The sequence below is a fragment of the Oryctolagus cuniculus genome, chromosome 11 (genome assembly GCF_964237555.1).
Source record: "Oryctolagus cuniculus chromosome 11, mOryCun1.1, whole genome shotgun sequence".
Lineage (NCBI taxonomy): Eukaryota > Metazoa > Chordata > Mammalia > Lagomorpha > Leporidae > Oryctolagus > Oryctolagus cuniculus.
Window position 1 is genome coordinate 10235797 of NC_091442.1, and position 20262 is coordinate 10256058.

Here is a 20262-nt window from a genome sequence, read left to right on the forward strand (position 1 = left end):
GCTGGGGCGGGGCCGTCGGGCGCTGGGGGTGGGGCTGCTGGGGGCGGGGCCTCCGGGCGCTGGGGGCGGGGCGGGAGGCCGCTCCGACTGCAAGCGACCCCCAGCCTCGGGCCAGGCGGGACTGAGAGTTGGTTCAGAGAGACTTCATGCTTAATTCTAGAAGGCTGGAGAGGCTGAGTCCACCCACCCCATTATACAGACAGGAAAGTAGAGGCCGAATAAGGATTTTCCAGGGCCACATGTCAAGTCCCTTTAGCCTGGTGGTGCACAAAACCTTGCACCCCCTTGCTTTACCCCAGTCCCCTTAGGCGGCCCCGTTGGCACAGCCCCACCCCCTGCCTTACGGTTGAAAAGCCAGGCTGAGAGGGAAGGAGCCCGCCCCGCCCGTTTGCTTAGTGCCCGCTGTGCACCTGCTGCGGGCGGGCTGCCGGGTGCTGGGGGACAGAGCGGCCCTGCCCCCGTGCCACGCGGGCGCAGCCAGGGCTGGGCCGGGGCGGCTGCGCGGGCGGTGGTGCCCACGGGCTGCGTGCGGCGCAGGTGGACGAGCTCTACGAGGGCTACTGCATCCAGTGCCGCCTGCGCGAGGGCGCCTCCGCCATGCAGCGGGCCTTCTCCCGGTGCCCACCGAGCCGCGCCTCCCGCGAGAGCCTGCAGGAGCTGGGCCGCAGCCTGCACCAGTGCACCGAGGTGGGCGGGGGCCGGGCCTGGCCCGGGGGCTCCTGGGACCCGAGGAGGCTGATGTGGGGGGGGGCTCCTGGGACCCTAGGAGGCAGACGCGGGGATGGTGCACCCCCAGCGCATAGCCCCTCCCCCCACTGCACGCAAGGACGTGTGACCCCCAGTGTGCGCCCCTCCCCCAGCGTATGCATGACCGCCCTCCTCCAGTGTGTGCCCCCCAGTCTGTGCGGGGTGCGTGCACCCCCAGCGCGTGCCCTACCCCTGCGAGCCGGCCTGGCTGATCCGCCTGCTGGGGCTTCGCAGGACATGTGGGTCATCGAGGGCGCCCTGGAGCTCCACCTGGGCGACTTCCACGTCAGGATGAAGGGTAAGGCCCTGGCGAGCGTGCGTGGGGCTGGGGGCTCTGAGCCTGCTGCGGGGGTAGGGAGAGCTGGCCGGGACCCCAGAGTCCAGGGCAGCCCTGGCCTTCACGCTGGGTGGCCTGTGGCCTCCAGGAAGCTGCGGTCTCTGAGCCGGAAGCCGAGTGAGCCTCGCTTTGGGGCACCCGTGGGGACCTGTGACCCCCACACAGGGGCAGAGCGGCTGTGTTTGTGTTCCAGGCTTGGTGGGCTACGCACGCCTCTGTCCCGGAGACCAGTACGAGGTAGGGCCGCCCTCGGTGGGGAGGAGGGGTCTGACCTCAGGGTCAGGGGCCGACCTGGCAGGTGGGGGGTGGCTGATGCAGCCCCTGGCCCGCAGGTGCTCATGCGCCTGGGCCGCCAGCGCTGGAAGCTGAAGGGCCGGATCGAGTCGGACGACAGCCAGACCTGGGATGAGGAGGAGAAGACGTTTGTGCCCACCCTGCACGAGAACTTGGAGATCAAGGTCAGGGGTGGGGCCTGGGCGGAGCCAGAGCCCCCCCCCCCAGGGGTGCTTGCCTCAGGGTCACCTCTGACCTCTGACCCCCACCGCCCAGGTGACCGAGCTGCGGGGCCTGAGCTCGCTGACGGTGGGCGCTGTGACGTGTGACATCGTTGACTTCTTCTGCACGCGGCCGCAGCTCGTGGTGGTGGACGTCACAGAGCTGGGCACCATCAAGCTGCAGCTGGAGGTGCTGTGGAGGTGAGGGCGGTGCCGGCCACGCTGGGCCCTGGTCGCCTGCCACTGCCGCTGCCACCTGGCTTTGTGGCTCTGCGTCCGTGCCCACCTTGGAGCCCCCCCCACCATGCCAGCTGCCCAGGGGGAGGGTGGAGGGCCTGACCACACCCTGGGCCTGGCCCGAAGTGGGGACCTGGGGTCCCTGCCATCAGCCATCTTGGGCTCTCCTCAGCTCCCAGCCCACACGCCCACGCCCTCTGAGTTGTGATTTTTTTTTTTTTTTTTTTTTTTGGACAGGCAGAGTTAGAGAGAGAGAGAGACAGAAAGGTCTTCCTTCCATTGGTTCACCCTCCTCTGGGCCCGCCAGTCGCAGTCCCTCCCTTCCTTGGGGTCTCCGGTGCAGCCGCTGTCTCCCCCGTGAGCTGGGTGGGTTTGGGCGCCAGAGCCGGAAGCTGCGGGGCTGAGCCGGCCTCTTGCCCGAGGTCATCTGTTGACTTGGGAGCCCCATGCGTGTGCAGGGCCGTGGGCCACGCAGCAGCCTCCGCCCCAGGGTCAGGCCACTCCAAGGACCCGCGCTCCCGCTGGCCCGCAAAGCCCCCCCCCCGCCCCCCACAGGCAGGACGGTGTCCGGAGGAGGTGCCCCGGAGTGCTGCTCCTCGGGCCCTCGTGGTCAGGCTGGACCAGGTCACTTCGCGCCAGGCCTCCATGCAGATGTGCGCCCGTATTGGGGGAGGCCCTGAGGGCGCCCTGGGACCGTGGTGGCCCCGTCCCCGCCTGTGCCCTCGGGGTCAGTGGGGTCAGTGGCATTTGCAGAGTGGGCTGGGGGCTGACAGTGACGTAGGGCTGAGTGCCTGCTGTCCCCACTGGGGGACCCCGCGGTGGCCTGAGCCAGCTGCTCGGTGCTGGGCACCTTCCCGTCCTCCCGGGAGCCACCCCCGCCAAAGCGCTTACCCTCAGGGCACCTGTGGGCACCCGGTCAGGTGGAGGGAGGCACACGCTCCCCGCCCATAGGTGCCCCCGTGCCCACGGTCCCCAACACCACTGCCTGCTCTCCCCTCCAGCCCGCTGGACTCCGAGAGCCTCCTGGTGTCGCCCAGCCTCCCGGCCAAGGCTTCTGTGGGCAGCAGGAAGGGTTCCTTGTACACCTGGACCCCCCCGAGCACCCCCAGCTTCCGGGAGAGGTACTGCCTGGTGAGTGAGCGGGCGGGGACGCGGTGGGGGTCTGGGGTGGCTGAGCCGCCAGCCGGGCGCTCATGCTGGGCGTGTGCCGGGCGCTTTTCTGTGTGCTTTCCCTCCTGTGCTGCTTCCTCCTGGGGCCCTCCAGGATTGCCATTGGCTGTTCCTCTGAGCGCCTGGAACCGTGCTCCTCGATGACCACACCCCCACGGCCGGCCACGGCCTTGGCCTCTTTCCCTGTTCTAGATTCACTGTGTCCCCAGTGGCGCTTGCCATGGTGTGCACAACACACCGCTTTCCAAGGTCCCCTCAGAGCCGCGGACACTCCGTGCCAGCTGCGGACCCACGCGTGTCCCCTCCGTCCTCCATGCCACGGTGGCCTTTTGTGCCCGGCTGCATGTTTGCAGGCGGCTCCACCCCTGCCCCCCGGGGGGAGGGGCCTTGGGCTCCTGTTCCCGCCCATGGTGGCCCGAGTTCAGCCGCGCCAGGCTGTGTTCACTGTGTGAGCGAGAAAGCTGCCCGCCCCCGTGCTCGCAGTGGGTGCCCCAGCGGGGTCCTGGTGCTCCGGGGAGCTCGGGGAGCGGCGGCGCTCAGATCCCAAACCCAGGGTGCTCGCAGAGCCCCACCCAGAAAAAGCTGCAGTCGGGCCTCCACACCCCGCCCACTCCCCACTCCCAGGCATTCTGGGTTCAGAGTGGCAGGGGCGCTGGCAGCAGGTGGCTGTGACCGGGGCCTACGCCGGGTTGACGATCACACGAAACGTGTGACATTGGCACCTCTCGGCGCTGCCTCACCTGAGAACCCAGCCTGTCCACGTGGGTGGTGCAGGTCCTGCTGGGGCTGGGAGCGCTGGGTGCCGCGTCCCCAGCCTGCGGGGCCTTCCCGCCCTCACCCTCGGCTGCGCGCTGCCAAAGGGGCTGGGATTCTTTCCCCTCCGCTGATGTTTCCACTACGCTCGGCCCCTCTGAGCTGGGACTGGGAATCGGCACGTGGAGGCGCCCGTGTGGGTGGGGAGGAGCCCCAGGAGCAGGGACGAAACCAAGGTCCTCCCGTGCAGTCCGGGAGCGGGGTGACACGGCTCCTGTCACCTGGGGGGAGGGTGGCTTCCGTGAGCTGGCGCCTTGGAGGGAGAGGACGCTCTCTCCCTCCCTGCTCGCTCGCTCTGTGCGATAATCCACTCTTGCTGCCCTGCATCATTCATTCACTTCACTCATTCAAACTGCAAGCCAGGCTCTGCTCTGTGCGCGGCGAGGGCTGTGCAAATCAGATCCACACAGCCGGCCTGCGGGGCGCAAGGAAGGAGAGTGGGAGGCGAGGGGCTTGGGGAAGGACCCAAGGAGGGGAAGGCACAGGCCACTGAGGCACACGGGACTCGGAGTTGTCGGCAGAGAGCAGCCAGTGCAAAGGTCCTGAGGCAGGAATGTGTGAGCGAGCCCCGAGGGTGTGGGGAGGGGCAAGCAGCCACTGAGGCCGGGCAGGGGTGAGCTGGGCTGACGGGGTCCTCTCGGCACCCCTGGGGTGCTGGTTGCCTGAGCAGAGCTGAGAAGGTGGGCGTCTGGGAGAGCAGCCCTCCTGGGTCTCGCCGTGGTCCCTGGGGTGGCTGGCGAAGCCCTCGCGCTCCCTCTCTCCAGTCTGTGCTACAGCCCTCGCTGTCGGCCCGGCCGAGGCCACCGTCTGTCCTCAGCTTCCCGTCCGACAGCGACCTGCGGGGCCCCGGCTCGTGGGGCCGGAGCCAGGAGCTGCCCGAGATGGACTCTTTCAGCTCCGAGGACCCCCGGGACACCGAGACCAGCACATCGGCGTCCACCTCGGACGTGGGCTTCCTGCCCTTGGCCATCGGCACCCCCGCCTCGGTGCAGGAGGAGGGCCCCCCGCCCCCGGGTCTCCACCTGGAGCAGCTGGACTGGAGGAACTTGGGCGGGGACAGCCCTGACCTGCCCTGGGGCTCCCCGGACCACCCTGGCACAGCCCCGTGTCGCCAGGAAGGCCAGGCCGAAGGGGAAGCCGGGGTCGGAGACGAGGGGCCTGGCCTGGCCCTGGCCGAGCCGCTGCAGGAGGTCCTGGCCTTGCTGAGCGCCGTGGGCCCCGCCCAGCCGCAGCTCCGGGAGCTGGAGCGCCAGGTCCTTGGCTTCCAGGACCGGCTGAAGGTACGAGCAGCCCCGCTGCGCCCAGCTGATGGAGGGGGGCTGGGGCTGGCGTCCGCGCCTCAGCCCTGTGTCTCCTTACCTGTCCAGTGGGGGTGACACCGGGCTCATCGGGCTGGGAGGAGGAGGGGCCGAGGCAGCCTGGGCTCGCGGTGACAACTCGCTCCGCCTCCAGCCCCAGCCCGGCTCCATCTCACTCACAGCGCCGGCCCCGGGGAAGGGGTGGCGGCAGCGCTCAGATCCCTAACCCAGGGTGCTCGCGGAGCCCGACCCGGAAAAAGCTGCAGTCGGGCCTCCACACCCCTCCCACTCCCACCCCCAGGCATTCTGGGTCCACAGAGTAGCAGGGGCGTGGGCAGCAGGTGGCTGTGACTGGGGCCTACGCCGGGTTGACGATCACATGAAACGTGTGACATCGGCACCTCCCGGCGCCGCCTCACCTGAGAACCCAGCCTGGTCCACGTGGGTGGTGCGGGTCCTGCTGGGGCTGGGAGCCCTGGGCGCCGCGTCCCCAGCCTGCGGGGCCTTCCCGCCCTCACCCTCGGCTGCGCGCTGCCAAGGGGGCTGGGATTCTCTTTCCCCTCCGCTAACTTTTCCACTACGCTCGGTCCCATTATTGCTGTGGTCTTTATGCCTGAAAGTTGCAAGGAAAATTTTTAAGAACTGACATCAGGGCTGGCTGGTGTCGTGGTGCAGCGGGTAAAGCCGCCACCTGGGAGCCGGCATTCCATACAGGTGCCGGTTCGAGTCCTGGCTGCTCCACTTCTGATCCAGCTCTCTGCTATGGCCTGGGAAAACAGAGGAAAATGACCCAAGTGCTTGGGCCCCTGCACCCATGTGGGAGACCCTGGGGTGCTGGTCGCCTGAGCAGAGCTGAGAAGGTGGGCGTCTGGGAGAGCAGCCCTCCTGCAGGAGAGCAGAGCTCCTGGCTCTGCCTGGCCCAGCCCTGCTGTTGCGACCATCTGGGGAGTGAACCAGCAGATGGAGGTCTCTCTGTCTCTGTCTTTCAAATGAATAAATAAATCTTAAATATTATCTTGTTGGGGTATTTTGAAAAGATTTATTTGAAAAGCAGGGAATTTATTTATTTGAAAGAGAGGGAAAGAGAGGTCTTCGTCCTCTGGTTCACTCCCCGAGTGGCTGCGATGGTCAGGGCTGGGCGGGGCCGAAGCCGGGAGCCAGGAGCTTGCTCTGGGTCTCCCACGTGGGTGCAGCGGCCCAGGCACTCGGGCCATCTTTCCGATAAATAAAATCAATAAAAATGGTTCTAAGTCATGGTTTCCAGTTTGACGTTCTAAGGAGAAATCACGCAGACGTTTGCATGTCAGTGTACACAAACGTGTGAGCGTACGGGAGTCTGCACGCACGTGTGAGGTACAGGCGTGCGCGTGGACGGGAGTCTGCACGCACGTGTGAGGTACGGGCGTGCGTGTGGACGGGAGTCTGCACGCACGTGTGAGGTACGGGCGTGCGTGTGGAAGGAGTCTGCACGCGTGTGTGATAAGGTGTGTGAGAGCATGTGAGTGCGCGTGTGCACGTCTGTACAGGTGTGAGTGTACAGGTGTGCGAGTGTAGAGGTGTGCGTGGGAGTACAGGCGAGTGAGTGCACAGGAGGCTGTGCACACACACACGCACACGCACACACGCACACACAGCCATCCTCTTCACTCGGGAGGGCTCTGTGTTTTCCAAGGCGCTGACCTGCCGCAGTCCCTCCTTAGCCCCAAACCAAGGCTGCAGGCTCGCTCACGGTCACTTCCGGGGCCATGCAGCGCGGCACAGAGCGCGATGGCCTAATGGGGGCGGGTCCTCTCGGGCCTGGTCCCTCATCGGGCTGTGCTGTCCGAGTCGCTGCGTAGGCGGCCCCAGTGCAGAGCCTCCGCGTGGGCTGGGGTTCCAAGAGCCAGGGCTGTGCTGTTCCTTAGGAAATGTGGGCGTGGCTCGCGGTGCCTGGGCTGTCAGCGTGGAGCCACAATGTCCATCAAGCGTGCTGTCTTCACACACACAGGCTCTGTGCTGATTGGCTGAAGTGACCCCTGGTTCCAGACTTTTCCAGGCACCTAGCCCAGTATTTCCCCCGGGAGCCACTATTTGCTAACTCAGGGTTTGGCTGGGACGTGTAGAACGTAGCTCCCTTGCCTTTCTTTTTTAAAGATTTATTTACTTGAAAGAGTTACAGAGAAAGAGAGAGATAGGAAAGAGAGGTCTTCCATCCACTGGTTTACTCCCCAGATGGCCGCAATGGCCAGAGCTGCATCCATCCAAAGCCAGGAGCTTCATCCGGGTCTCCCACATGGATTCAGGGACCCAAGCACTGGGGCCACCCTCCACTGCTTTCCTAGGCGCATTAGCAGAGAGCGGGACTGGCAGAGGAACAGCCGGGACTCGAACCGGTGCCCACATGGGATGCCGGCACTGAAGGTGGTGACTACCCGCTGTGCCCCAGCGCTGGCCCCAGCTCCCTGGCCTTTCAAGGATCAGCTGTGTGCACACGTATGCGAGTGTACATGTGTGCACACGCATGTTCACGTGCACGTTCGCTCTAGCGGGGAATGAGCCCTCTGCTCCTTGCCCCTCAAGCTTTCCTGTTTGGCTCAGTTTGTGTGGGGCAGGGCCTGGCCGTGCCAGGGTGGAGGCAGCAGGACAGACGCCGGGGAGGGCCCAGACGGCTGCCTAGCACCACCCCTGCTGGCCGGGCGGCTCGGCTCGGCTCGGCTCGGCTCGGCTCGGCTCGGCTCTGCTCTGCTCGCCCCTCTCCCGGGGAGAACGGAGCCCTGGAATCCTCGGGCTCTGGGGAGCTTTGGAGCCTCCTGGAAGGTGTTCGGCCTGGCACTTGAAAACTAATCTGGAATTGGTCGTCGATGGTTCAAAGCTGGGGGGTTAAAGACAGGATGATGCCGCAGCCCGGGCCATGCCAAGAGGCAGGTGCAGGCTGGGGCGGAGCCGCAGCCCCTCCCCAGCCCTGCCCGGTCTGCTCACCTGTTCCCATTGCTCCTCCTGTCCCGGGGCAGGGGAGTCATCTGTGACCCTGGGGAGGCCTTCAGATCTGTCTCCCTCATGAGGTGTTCTTAAAAAAAGATTGATGGCCGGTGCCGCGGCTCACTAGGCTAATCCTCCGCCTGTGGCGCCAGCACACCGGGTTCTAGTCCCGGTCGGCACGCCGGGTTCTGTCCCGGTTGCTCCTCTTCCTGTCCAGCTCTCTGCTGTGTCCCGGGAAGGCAGTGGAGGATGGCCCAAGTGCTTGGGCCCTGTACCCACATGGGAGACCAGGAGAAGCACCTGGCTCCTGGCTTCGGATCAGCGCGGTGTGCCTGCCGCAGCGGCCATTGGGGGGGTGAACCAACGGCAAAAGGAAGACCTTTCTCTCTGTCTCTCTCTGTCCACTCTGCCTGTCAAAAAAATAAAGATTGAAAGGCAGAGAGCAAAACTTCCATCTGCTGGCTTACTTTCCAAATGGCCACAATGGCCAGGGTTAGGCCAGGCCAGAGCCAGGAGCCAGGAGCTCCATTCTAGTCTCCCACGCGGGTGCAGGGGCCCAGACACTTGGGCTGTCCTCCGCTGCTTTCCCAGGTGCATCAGCAGGGAGCTGGATCAGAAGTGGAGCAGCTGGGACTCGAACCGGCACGCATAGGGGATGCCGGCACTGCCAGTGGCCCTGCTCCTTCGTGGTTTTGTTCCACGCCTTGTCATAGGCCACTCGCTGCCCTGACAGTGGGCCCTGGGGCCAGCAGCTGGGGCTATGCTGAGGGGCAGTGGCGGAAGTGGGAGGGGAAGACCCTAGCGGGGGTCCTGGCTGGGGGTGGGGGCACCCAGTGCCGCGCTCAGGCCTGGCCTCCCTGTCCACAGCCCCGCGGAGGCCGGCGGGAGGAGCACGCCTCGGACGAGAGCCTGACCAAGTACATCCTGGACAGCTTCGCCTTCCTCAACTCCCACTTCGCCTCGGAGCAGCTGTCCCTGGCCGCAGGCTCCCGGGGTCCCCGGTGAGTGCACCCCAGCTGGGACCCTCTGGGGGGGCCCTTTGTCCCTGCTTCCTTCCCGTCTGTCTCTCCCACTGCCCTTGGCCTGATTCCCGTTCAAGTCGATTCCTTTGTGCGCGCTCCACCCCAGTCTGCCCCAGCCCGCCCACTGCCGGCCCCAGAGCAGGTGGCAGTAACCACGGAGTGAGCGAGGGTGTCCCCGTGGCCCTGAGCCTTCCGCTGGAAGGATGGCTCCCAGATGAGGGCGGGGCCCACAGACGACCCGCGCCCACCTCCGCCCCTAGCCACAGTGTGGCCCACACTGACGGCACTGCCTCCCTCCCCAGCTGTGCAGCTGCCCCGGGCCCCAGCACGGCGGCCAGGGCCTTCTCCCGCACCCAGAGCTCAGCACAATGTCAAGTCCAAACCATGCCCGTGAGGGCTGAGGACGAGCTGGGCCCCGGCACCCTCGCCCACGGTGTCCCGCTGACCTCTCAAGGCCCCACTTCACAGATGGGTCAGTTGAGGTTCTGGGACACATCTGAACCTGGCTTCCCGCTCTGAATCGGGCGCCCTGGAAAACTGCCGCCCACGTGGCCCCAGCCCCCGCGTGTCTTCTCCCGGCCCTAACGCCACCTCCTGGGAGCTGGAGGGACCCCCTGAGCTACCCCCAGAGCGGTCACCCTGTTCTCCCCAATCCAACCCACCAGGGACCGGACCTCACCGCCGCCGTCGCCACCACTGTCCCAGGAGCTGACGGCCGGGGCCCCAGAGCTGGACGAGCTGCTGGCTGTGCACCTGCGCGTGTGCAGAGCTGTGCTGCAGGTGGCTGAGGCCTGGTGGGGGGCGGGGGTGGGTCCGTGTGCCTGGCTGAGGGCCCATCCTGAAGCTGGAGGGGAGCCTGGGACGGGGCGAGGCCCATGCCCCCAGAGCTGCTGGGAATGGGGTCCCTCCGCGGAGGGTGAGGGCTGGGCCAGGGTGAGCAGCTCTCACTTGAAAGATGCCGGAGCCCCAGTCCACACTGGGTCAGCACAGGGCACTGAACAGCTCAGAGGCGGGCTTCAGGCCCGGCTGGCTCCAGGGCTTCGGCTGCTGGGGGTGGGGCTGGGGTGTCTCTTCCTCTCTCGCCTCTGCTTTGCAGTTGGGTCGGCTTTGCTTCCAGGCCGGCCCCTTCTGGGGGTGGGGGCAAGGGGCCCCTGGGGGTGCAGGGTGAAGCTGGGGAGCTGCCGCAGGGAGCGAGGGGCCGGGCAGGAGCCCCCGTCTCAACGGCTGCCCTCGGAGGGGCCAGTGCTCCACCCTAACCTGGCGCTCTGGGGCTGCTTCCAGAAACTGGCGGCCCCACATGTGCCGAGGCTGGTCCAGGAGCGCCTCCTGGAGGAGGCGGCGCAGCAGAAGCGGGTCCTAGAGACGCTGTCTGTGCTGGACTTCGAGAAGGCCGGCAGGGCGGCGTCCATCGAGGAGAGTAAGCACCTGTCCCTCCCTCCCTCCCCGGGTCAGCGGCGTGAGGGTGGTGGCAGCAGGGCCCAGGGAGCCTCGTCGTGTCCCAGGGTGAGGCAGAGGCTGGGCTGGGACCAGACACACCCACTGTGGGGGGGGGCAGCCCTGGAGTTCACAGCACCTGTGCTCCGAGCCTCGGCTTCCCTATCTGTATGATGGGCAGCTACTGGTAGGGTTCAAGGAGGTGACCCCTAGGCCACACTCACGATACCCAGTGTGCACCTCTGCCCACCCTTGGCCCCGGGACTCACAGGTTCCTGCTTCCTGGAAGGCAGTGGTGGCCCCCGGGGGGCGTGAGGGCCACAGGAGGTGACCAGGGCGCGGTGCCTGGAGCCGGGGCTGCTCACCTGTATCCCGCGGGAGCCTAGGGAGGGAGAGCCCGCAGCTGCCGAGTCTCCTCTCGCTTCCCCGGGGGAGGGACATCCTGGGCCTCCTGTCCCCCCCACCCCGGCCACTCTGGTTGCTGACCCTGGGTCTCAGTCATCCCGCAGGCCGCGTGCAGGAAGGGGAGCCTGGAGCTGTGGAGGGGGTGCACGGGGCCCGGCGCGGTGCTGTCCTGCCCCGCCACGGTGCTGCTAAGCCAGCTCAAGAGGACGTTCCTGCACCGCGTCCGGGGGAAGCACCCGGGACAGCTGGAGATAGGTACTGCCCCCGCCCCGCCCCGCCCCGCCCCGCCCCCACCGCCTCCGGGACTCGGACTCCAGGGCACGGAGAGGTGCCCAAGGCTGCGGAGTCGGGCCGGCCTGGGGCACTCGGAGGCCACGGGCAGCAGCCTTTCCCACCCTGGCCTTGGCCCCGCTGAGCCACTGGCACGGCCCAGGCCGACCTGCTCGCCTCACTGCCTCCCCCGTGTGGCCAGTGTGCCGCAGGCTCCTGGAGCAGGTGCTCAGCTGCAGCGGGCTGCTCCCGGGGGCCGGGCTCCCCGAAGAACAGACGGTCACCTGGTTCCAGTTCCTCAGCTACCTGCAGAGGCACAGCGTCTCCGACCTGGAGGGCCACTTGGCCCAGCTCACCAAGGAAGGTAGGGGCCGGCGGCCCAGTCCCCGGGGCGGAGGCTGAGCTTTTGTGCATTGCAGCGCTTGCTAGCGGCTCTCCTAGACCGGCCCTGGCGCTCCCTCGGCTTGTGCCGGGGTGTGCTCCGCGGCTGGGGCCGCCGCGCTGCCTGGCCCCGATCCGGGGAGACCCGGGCCCACTCTCCCCCGTCTCCTAGTCACACTCATCGAGGAGCTGCACGGCGGCGCACAGCTCAAGGCCGTCAGGAAGCTGCAGGGGAGGCGGCTGAGCCGGCTCCAGCCCCTGCCCCAGACCCTGGGAGCCTGGGCGCTGCTCCAGCTGGACGGGCCCCCGCGGGTGTGCAGGGCGGCCAGTGCGCGCCTGGCCGGTGCAGCCTGCAACTCCAGCTTCCGGGAGAAGGTAGGGCAGGGAAATGGGGGCCTGGGGTGGCACAGGGGGAGGGGGGGAGGGCCCCCGTGTGACTGCATCCCAGTGTCCCTAGAGCCACACATCTGCTGGGTCCCAGGGCGGTCACTTGCACACTTTTAGAGGTGGGATGGTCACCCGCGTGTCTTCTCATCTAGTGCTTATGGCTGGCTCGTTAGGGACGCTGTGTTGGGTGCACCTGCTCTACCTTAGACGCTAGACTCGGGGAGGGGGGCTTTTCTGAAACATCAGACAAGAGCGTCCTTTGTCTTATCATCCGATGCCCGGCGCCTGGTGGTTAGGGATGACCTAGGCACCGACGTCCTTCCCGTGATTGTGGCCGCCTGGTCGAAGGCTTCCGGGCCGGATCCTGAGTTGCATTTGGGAAAAGGGAGGAAGAGCGCGGCTTGCGGTCGGCTCTGGGCGACAGGTGACCCGGGGGCCGTGGATTCTGCTGCTCCCGCACAGCTCCGCCTCCCGCTTACCCCGCAGGCTCTGTTCTTCTACAGCCTCGCCCTGGCCGAGGGTGACGCGAAGCTGCAGCAGGCTGCGTGCCTGGCGCTCAAGCAGCTCAGGGTGAGTGCGCGAGCCCTCAGGCGACGACGCAGGGCCGGGCGACCCCACTGGGACCAAAGACCTGGGGCGCAGCAGGGTTAGGCAAGGAGCAACTTGGGAGACCCCCATCAGCGCTGGCCCAGGTCCCAGCTGCTCCACTTCCCATCCAGCTCCCTGCCCATGAACCTGGGAAAGCAGCGCAAGGTGGCTCAGGTGCCGGGTCCCTGCACCCACGTGGGAGACCCGGATGGAGTTCCAGGCTCCGGGCTCCAGCCAGGCCCAGCCCCGGCTGTGGCGGCCTTTGGGGAGAAAACCAGCGATCTATCACTTCGCTTTTTAAATAAGCAAATATTAAAAAGCACCTCCCCCAGCACCTAGCAGGTGGTTTTAGAGGTGCAGTTGGGCTGCCCTGAAGGAACCCCCGACCGCGCCCCGAGCGGCCTCAGGGACTCGCTCCTGAGCCACAAGGAGCCTTCGAAAAGTTGGCGAAGACGTGCGTTTTGAAAAAGCTACACATGGGCTTTAACCTTTTCTCTATTTTTAAACAAAAACCACAGTTTAAAAAGTTTACTTGAAAAGCAGAGCCAGAGAGCTTCCAACTGCTGGTTCATTCCCCACACACCTGCAGCAGCCCGGGGGTGGGGGGGCAGGACTTCGGCGTAGGAGGGGGCAGGGCCCGCACACCGAAGCCATCGCCTGTGGCTCTCAGGGCGGGCGGCAGCTGGGGCTGGGGCCGAGTGCAGGCACAGATCGGTTCCGGCAGCCCACTGCTGCCCCAAGCGCGTGGCCCGGCTCTCTGTTGCTTGCGCGTTTGTGAGGGTTAAAGACAGCGGATCACAGTCGGCGTGGTCTGACGATGACGTAAGGGTTTCCTTCAGTTCCCTACGAAGGTCCATCCGGTGTAAACCCTCTCCCCCTGCTCACCTGTTCTCACGCCGCAGGAAGGGCGGGGTGTGCACCTATTTAAGGCATCGTGACGTCACTGTGCACAGAGCCCTTTGGAGCACATCTGCGGCCGGAGTTATTTCGCAGTGGGACCTCAGGGCGGGGGAACCGGAGCGTTTCTGAGACTCGATGCCCCCAGCCCCACTGCGTGCCCACCGCCGTGGAGGGACTTCGCCCCTGTACCTCGCGCTCACGCACGCTGGGAATCCTCACCTTAACCCTCCACTGCCCGCCGGCCAGACCAGAGCGTTCGGTCCGGGTCACACTCACTTGGCGCGTCCGCTCATCCTTGGATGGACCGAGAGCACATTCTAGAACGCGTGGCTCGGCCCCGCCGAGGGCGCGGCTGTTTGGAGCGCAGGCTCAGGACGCAGGGCCCGAGGGATCGGGGCAGGGAGGCCCAGAAGGCAGCAGTCCCCTCCCGCCACGGGCCTGCGGATGGCACCAGTTGGTCCTGCTGGCGGCCTGGGTCATGGCAGGCGTCTGATGGACGGACTGGGAGGCTACAGGAGAGAAAGGGGCACGCGTAGCTGCCCACCACCCCCAGCCTGGGCTGGGCCTGACGCCCCCTGCTGCTTACGGGGTTCCTCCCGCCCCAACAGGGCATTGAAAGCATCGATGAGCTCGCCCGCCTGTGCCAGTCGGAGCTGGAGGCCGTGCGCACGGCAGCCCGGGAAGCCACGCTGTCGTTCGGTAATGCAGGGTGACAGAGGTCAGCCTGCGAGGCGGTGGGGCACTCGGGGCCCCGGCCTGGCGCGCTGGCCTCTGCGGGAGCTTTCACTGTGGCCTTAGTTTGCTGGGGTGGGGGGCTCAGTCCCTGCTCCCTCACGGGGACCCCCGGGGGGAGCACCCGACACACGGCTTTCCCGTCTCAGGTGAGAGAGGCCGCCTGGCTTTTGAGAAGATGGACAAACTCCGCATGGAACAAGGGGCGGTCTCCTGCCAGGAGGTGGACGTTGAAATTACAGTATTTTAAAGCCGCGCACGGACGTCCCAGCTGGAACTGCGGGGTGGGTGTGCGGCGGCCCCAGGCCCCACGAGCGGCTTCTGCACAGGAAGAAGGGGGGCAGCACAGCGCCCAGGGGGCCGTGTGGCCGCTCTCGGGGCTCCGCTTCTGGCTCGAGAATGATCTTCAGCCTGATGCGGGGCTGGGCCAGGGCCAGGCACGTGAAGGCCTTGGATCACAGGTTCCGGGGCGCACGGAAGGAACCTGAGGCTGCCCCCTGCGTGCTGGGACCGGGGGTGGGGGGACAGCCAGCTGGCTGGGCATGGGGCGGCTCCAGTCACTTCAACAGCGGTCACCCCGGCAAGCTGGGGAAGAGGGGGGCTCCACAGCCACTTCCACAAGCTGCGCCCGGACGCTGGCGGCCGTGGCCATATTGACAGCACAAGGACACCAGCCGAGGCGGCCGGGCCGCTGTGGGCCAGAGCCCCTTCGCCTTGGCCACACCAGTCAAGGTGGAATTCAACTTTTGAAACACGCCACCTTGGGGCCGGCTCCGTCTGCTGCGCCAGTGGCACTGGCGGACTCCAGGGAGGGCTTCGCTGCAGGGCACGTGGCTTTGGAGACAGGAAAGCCCCTGTCCGAGCTGCGTGTGGCAGGGGGCGAGACCACGGGCCCGGATGTTGCTGTCAACACCAGCACCAGAGGGCGCTGTGTAACTCCAGCCGCCTCCTGTCAACTGCCTGTCCGCCCTGGGCTTTTTGTTTAATTTAGTATTTATTTGCCTTGTTTGTGTGATCCAATTACAACTATTTTAACGGCTACTTCACTTGACCCTGAGAGTAGACACTGTTTGCTTCATCAAGTCACCAGCTGGGGGCGTCCGCCCAGCTCTCCCGACCCCGCGGATGTGCAAGGACTCCCAGGGCCGTCACCCCCGCCCCATCGACTCTGCCCCAAAGCCACACACTGAGCTACTGTTGTTCACACTGGCATTCGAACTCCCCCTGGACACTTAGGTGCCATTTTTTTATGCCCAGAACGTGGAGGGAGATGGGCGCAGTGCCGCCCTCTGAGCCCCTGGCCTCCGGCAGTGCGGTGTGGCCATGGGGCTGCGGCTCGCCAGTCTTAGTCCCCAGGTTGAGGTTGGCACTATTAAGAATGTTCCTGCCACAGCCACGGCCAGCTTTGAACCTGTCGGCAAGCCTTGAAGGAAAAGCGGGAATTCTCGGTCCTACTGAGTATTGCAACATTTCCAAGTCTGAAATTACTGCAAAGCAAAATGATGGCTTTCAGAGGACGAGTGCTAGACGAATTTTTCTGTCTCTAAGTCGGTTCTCCGCCCCATGCAGCTTTACAGTAATAGACGTGGTGGCCTCGGGGCTGTGGGTGTGCGGTCCCAGCAGTTTCCACCCAACTTCCCCCAGCTCAGGAGGTCTCCCAGGCTCCCCTGGGGTCCCAGGGTGGGGTTTTGGGGAAGAACCCGGGCTGAGGTTGGCAGAGCCCAGAGAAGTTGTGCTGGCCTGCGGCCTCCACCTGCCCGGAGCCGTGGCTCCTTCCACCTACAAAAAGGGGCCCCTGATGCAAAGGAACGCGAAGCACCTCACAATGTCTTTAGAAAAACAAATTTATTGTTGCAACTCAAATGCAAACCCACCATTTTACGGCAAGCTGGGCACCTGGGCAGCGCGACAGCTCGGTCATGGAAGACCCCAGACGCCCCCCACCCCCCGCGGCTGTGCACCCCGCACACACGCCTGAGAGCCCCTCGCTGTCGCTCTGTTCCGTGCATGGAACGTAAGAACGACCGCCCGCCGAGTGAGTATTGGCTTAAGGCATAGAGCAGAGCAGCTCGCTACCTCTCGTCCCCGGGCCGCGCCGCGCCGCCACGTCCGCTCGGAGATGCTACGGTCTAGACACACCCAGACTACTACATACACGTGCACCTACCGACACAGCCCGACTGCAAAACGCTCGGCCTGGGCCCTCCACGCCTCGCCCCGGCTCTGCAGGGCGATGCCTCGGCTGGCCCCGTGTCCCCGAGTTTTCCGTGGGGCTTCGACCCCGTGAAAGGCAAAGGGTGAAAATGCTGGCAGAGGCAGCTCGGAGTGCGGCTGCCCTTTGTCTTGTTAAAAAGCCACGAGTGTGGAGGTCTGAGGTTCCCCTCGCAGGAAGAGTCGTGAGCACCATCGGTCCCCACGGGGCTCCAGGGCAGGCGGCGGCCGCGCCCCCAGGTGGCTCCAGAGGTGTGGTTTCCAGTGTCGCCCTGGTCCCAAGCCATGGCCTGCACAGGCACTGCGTGAACTTGGACTAGTGGAGGCTGAGCCCAGGGGTGGGCAGAGCTGGAGGCGTGGCTGCGGCTTCCCATAGGCTTGGAATGTCTGCGTTACAGCAGGACCCAGCTGGGGCAGGGCGGCTGGGCCTCGCCAGGAGCCACCGGCCGCGCGAGAGCAGACCCGGCTCGGGCCCGGGCCCGCTGGTGAGCAGGACGCGGAGTCTCTTGTTCCAAGCACGTGGCGTTCTCGCGGGACACAGAAGACGGAACATGCATCTCACACACAGCGGGGCGGGGCGGGGCGGCCGAGAGCCAGGCTCCGCAGGTGGGGGGGGGGGCTGGGACCAAGTCCCGTCTCATTACGTCTTTAAATACCCGAGTCATATTATATATTACCCCTTGTCTGTCTAGCCCCGCGCCGGCGCCCCTGCGCCACCTGAGCTTCCTTCTGGTACTTTCTGACAGGGCCTCCACGCGGCTGCGCCCAGAGCCATCTTCACACAGCGCTGTCTGGGAGGACGCTGGAGCCGTGGGGGCGCTTCCAGGGGAGGGCAGCCCTGCCTAGCACCGCCCGCTCCTTGGCTCCGGACAAGCTGGGCCGTGGCCTCCGGACTCGGGCCAGGGGCCTGGAGCGGCCCAAGCCTGTGTCCAGGGCCCCTCCGGGCTGGCTGGCAGCAGGCCTGCGGGCAGGGGCGGGCGGGAGAGGGTCGGCTACGTGCCGGTGTTCCAACAGGAACTGGAGCGAACCAAGCACTCTGGCCGAGCCCCAAGGGGCGCCACCAGCCCTGAGGGTGGGGTTGGGCTTTCACCATGGCCCTCTCCCCCCAAAAAATCACCCTAAGGAAAAAACTGCATTTTGCTCAAGCGGAGCCAGGAGAGAGGAGGACAGAATGGGAGGGGCCTGGGGAGGCCGCCCCGGCCCTGCAGCGAGCGGTGCTCGGCGCTCGTCAGCCAACCCGAGGCAGAATCCACTCCCCGGAGCTCAAGGGCGGCTGCAGGCAGGGGGCCCGCCCCCGGGTGGGCCTGGCCCTGAGCCCCTGTTGTGGGCGGAGCCACGTGCGGGGAGCCAGCGGGGACCTGAGCAGAGGCAGAAGCCAGCTTTGCCCGGCACCACCCCGGGGAGGCCTCCCACGGCCGCCTGCCCCCCGTCTCCGGCGGCCTACATTCAGCCAAGGTCGGGATCTCCCCTGGGGACCCAGACGCAAACCGTGACCCTGACTCCACGGGTACAAGAGCTCCCTAAGTGCCTGGTTGGTTTTTTTTTCTTCCAGAAATAACAAAAAAGCTGCTTCTTATAAAGGTTAAAAACAACAATGTGTTGTAATTCAACTTCCCCCAGAACTGAACATAGAGATGGAGAGAGTGAGCGCGCGACGTATTTGGCATTTTCTCTACTTACTCCTGAATCGGTGAAGGCCCTGAGATTACTCCGCCGTCCTTGGGGCCGCGGGCTCCTCCAGCCCCGGCGCGGCGCCCCCGCCCCGGCAGCCCGGCCACGCCCAGGGCCAGCCTCTGCGTGCGGCTTCCGGGGGCGGCGGGCCGCTCCGGAGCCGGGTGCTCGCGCCGGCCGCGGCCGTGGCCGTCAGTGGAAGCAGGCCCTGTAGCAGAGGTAGGCGCCGGCCGTGAGGACCGTGGCCACGCACATGTTGAACAGGAAGGGCTTCCAGGGAGTCAGCGCGTGGGCCGCGTGCTCCTCGGGCGGCGACGGCTCCTCCTTGGCGGCGAACGCAGCCTGGGGGCCTCGCAGGGCGCCCCCCACGTTGCGATTTCTAACTTCAGTGTCTTGACTCGTGCTGAGGAATCAGAGGGTGGAGACGGGTTACTCACCGGCGGGAGAAGCGGGCGGCACGGGCGCTGTCCACAGGGGGAATTCCAGGGAAACCGAGCCACTCGGGCTGAGGCCAGCCAGGCCGTGGCAGGTGTCACCCGAGGGCCTCAGGCAACACCCACAGCCAGGGTGGGGCCACAGGTGCCGGGGTCACTTCCCACTGCGCGGCTCAGTTGGGCTGGAGCCCCCACTGGTGCACACCCCGGGGACCTGGCTTTCTCAGGTCGGCAACTCCAGCGTCCGCTCAGTCCTACTGAGCCCATTCCAGCAAGCACCACAAGGTGGAGCTACAGCCCCGCCGAAGCCAGTCACTCCCCAGGGCCACAGGCACCCAGTGCTGGGCCTTTTCCAGTCCGGAGAGGGGAAGCCCAGGGTTTCCGGAACACAAGGTCGTCCCCTCGCCCCCAAGCCGGGACCCCGACGGTACCTTTCCAAGCTACAGGCTCTGGTTCCTTCCCGGACGGGGCCATCTGTATCCTCCTCGGCCCCGATCTTCACCCACTGGTGATTGGGGAAGAAGCCCCTGCACTTCCCGTTGTGGGGCTCCAGGACCCGCTTGGGCGGCCGGGGAGGCGGGGGCACGTGCTCGGGCGGGGGCTCGAGGTCCTCGTGGGAGAGCTCCTTCCACTGATCCTGGAGAGGCGGCGAGAGGGCTCCCGTCAGCGGGCGCTTCGTGCGCACTGTCGGGAGCCCACTTCTCGCCGATGGGCTCAGGCACGCGTGGGCAGACCACGTGCTCAGGGCACAGGTGCAGCCTCCACCGACGCCCTCTGCGAACACGCCACAGGCGGCGCCCGCAGCGAGCGCAACCTTGCCACAGCCTGCTGGCCACTTCACAGGGAAGGGCACCGGCGGCGCGGGGCGGGCTGACCTGCACCGAGGCGTCTCCCATGATGAACTTGGCCCCCTCGATGACGGCCAGGTAGGAGAAGCGCAGCTGGTCCGCCGTCTGGATCAGCCCCATCCGGAACTTGCGCATCTCCAGCAGCACCTTCTTGATGTCCACGGACGCAGGGTCCTTCCTCTTGTCCATCTGCAAGCCAGAGACAGCTCAGGCCGCGCCGCGCCGGCACCAGCTGCCTGCGTTCTGGGCGGGCGTGCAGGCCGAGGGGAGGGGCTCTGGCTGCAGCGGGGCCGCGTACCAGCAGGAGGCAGGTGTCGGCCAGACAGAAGGTCCCGGACCTGCCGATGCCCGCGCTGCAGTGCACCACGACGGGGCCGTGCTCCGGGCTCAGCGACCCCGACTCGCGGACTTTGAAAAGGAAGTTCAGGAAGGAGGCCGGCGACTCGGGGACTCCGAAGTCAGGCCACGTGGTGTAGTGGAAATGCAAGATCTCTCGTGTTTCCTGAGTCTGGAAGAGAAAGACACTCAGGCGGACTCTCGGGGACTCAGTGCTGAACCCACTCCGCCCGCCTTCCAGGGCCGCCACAGCCGCTCCCCCCCACTGAGAACAGCACTGACTTCCAGATTCCCCTACCCGAGTGCCCGTTCCACACCGGCCCCCACCCGAGTGCCCGTTCCACACCGGCCCCCACCCGGGTGCCCGTTCCACACCGGCCCCCCATCCCAGTGCCCGTTCAAGCCCTGGCTGCTCTGCGTCTGCCGGAGCTCCCCGCTGAGGTGCCTGGGAAGGAGGCTGATGGGGACTCAAATGCTTGGGCCCCTCCCACCCAAGTGGGAGTCCCAGGTGGATTCAGCCTGGCTCAGCCCTGGCTGTCGCAGCCGTTTGTGGAGTGAATCAGTGACTGGCAGGTCTCCATCTGCCCCC

At 66.2% G+C, this 20262-nt stretch overlaps 2 protein-coding genes and 1 long non-coding RNA gene across 10 annotated transcripts in view; 1 reads left to right on the plus strand and 2 right to left on the minus strand.

Moving 5' to 3' along the window:
* RIPOR3 (RIPOR family member 3) overlaps positions 1–15224 on the plus strand; it is a 60216-nt gene extending 44992 nt beyond the window's left edge. For 7 of the 8 annotated variants that reach the window (XM_051832621.2, XM_051832622.2, XM_051832619.2 and 4 more), the window contains 16 exons: positions 538–687; positions 982–1045; positions 1278–1321; positions 1417–1542; positions 1634–1779; positions 2817–2946; positions 4563–5078; positions 8922–9055; positions 9742–9856; positions 10358–10493; positions 11009–11170; positions 11388–11549; positions 11739–11941; positions 12440–12523; positions 14050–14140; positions 14323–15224. In XM_051832621.2, coding sequence (XP_051688581.2) covers positions 538–687; positions 982–1045; positions 1278–1321; positions 1417–1542; positions 1634–1779; positions 2817–2946; positions 4563–5078; positions 8922–9055; positions 9742–9856; positions 10358–10493; positions 11009–11170; positions 11388–11549; positions 11739–11941; positions 12440–12523; positions 14050–14140; positions 14323–14423 — 2364 coding nt within the window. In that variant the 3' untranslated portion in view covers positions 14424–15224. The remainder of the gene's footprint in view (positions 1–537; positions 688–981; positions 1046–1277; positions 1322–1416; positions 1543–1633; positions 1780–2816; positions 2947–4562; positions 5079–8921; positions 9056–9741; positions 9857–10357; positions 10494–11008; positions 11171–11387; positions 11550–11738; positions 11942–12439; positions 12524–14049; positions 14141–14322) is intronic. The other variant, XR_011379829.1, reaches the window with a different exon arrangement.
* LOC127487350 (uncharacterized) overlaps positions 1–20262 on the minus strand; it is a 1183652-nt gene that overhangs the window by 976725 nt on the left and 186665 nt on the right. The window lies entirely within an intron of this gene.
* Positions 16000–20262, minus strand: part of PTPN1 (protein tyrosine phosphatase non-receptor type 1) — a 60055-nt gene continuing 55792 nt past the window's right edge. Inside the window, exons 6-9 of the mRNA XM_051832625.2 lie at positions 19636–19845; positions 19365–19526; positions 18921–19126; positions 16000–18458 (exon numbers count right to left, since the gene is read on the minus strand). Of these exons, the coding sequence (XP_051688585.2) occupies positions 18248–18458; positions 18921–19126; positions 19365–19526; positions 19636–19845 (789 nt within the window). The 3' untranslated portion in view covers positions 16000–18247. The remainder of the gene's footprint in view (positions 18459–18920; positions 19127–19364; positions 19527–19635; positions 19846–20262) is intronic.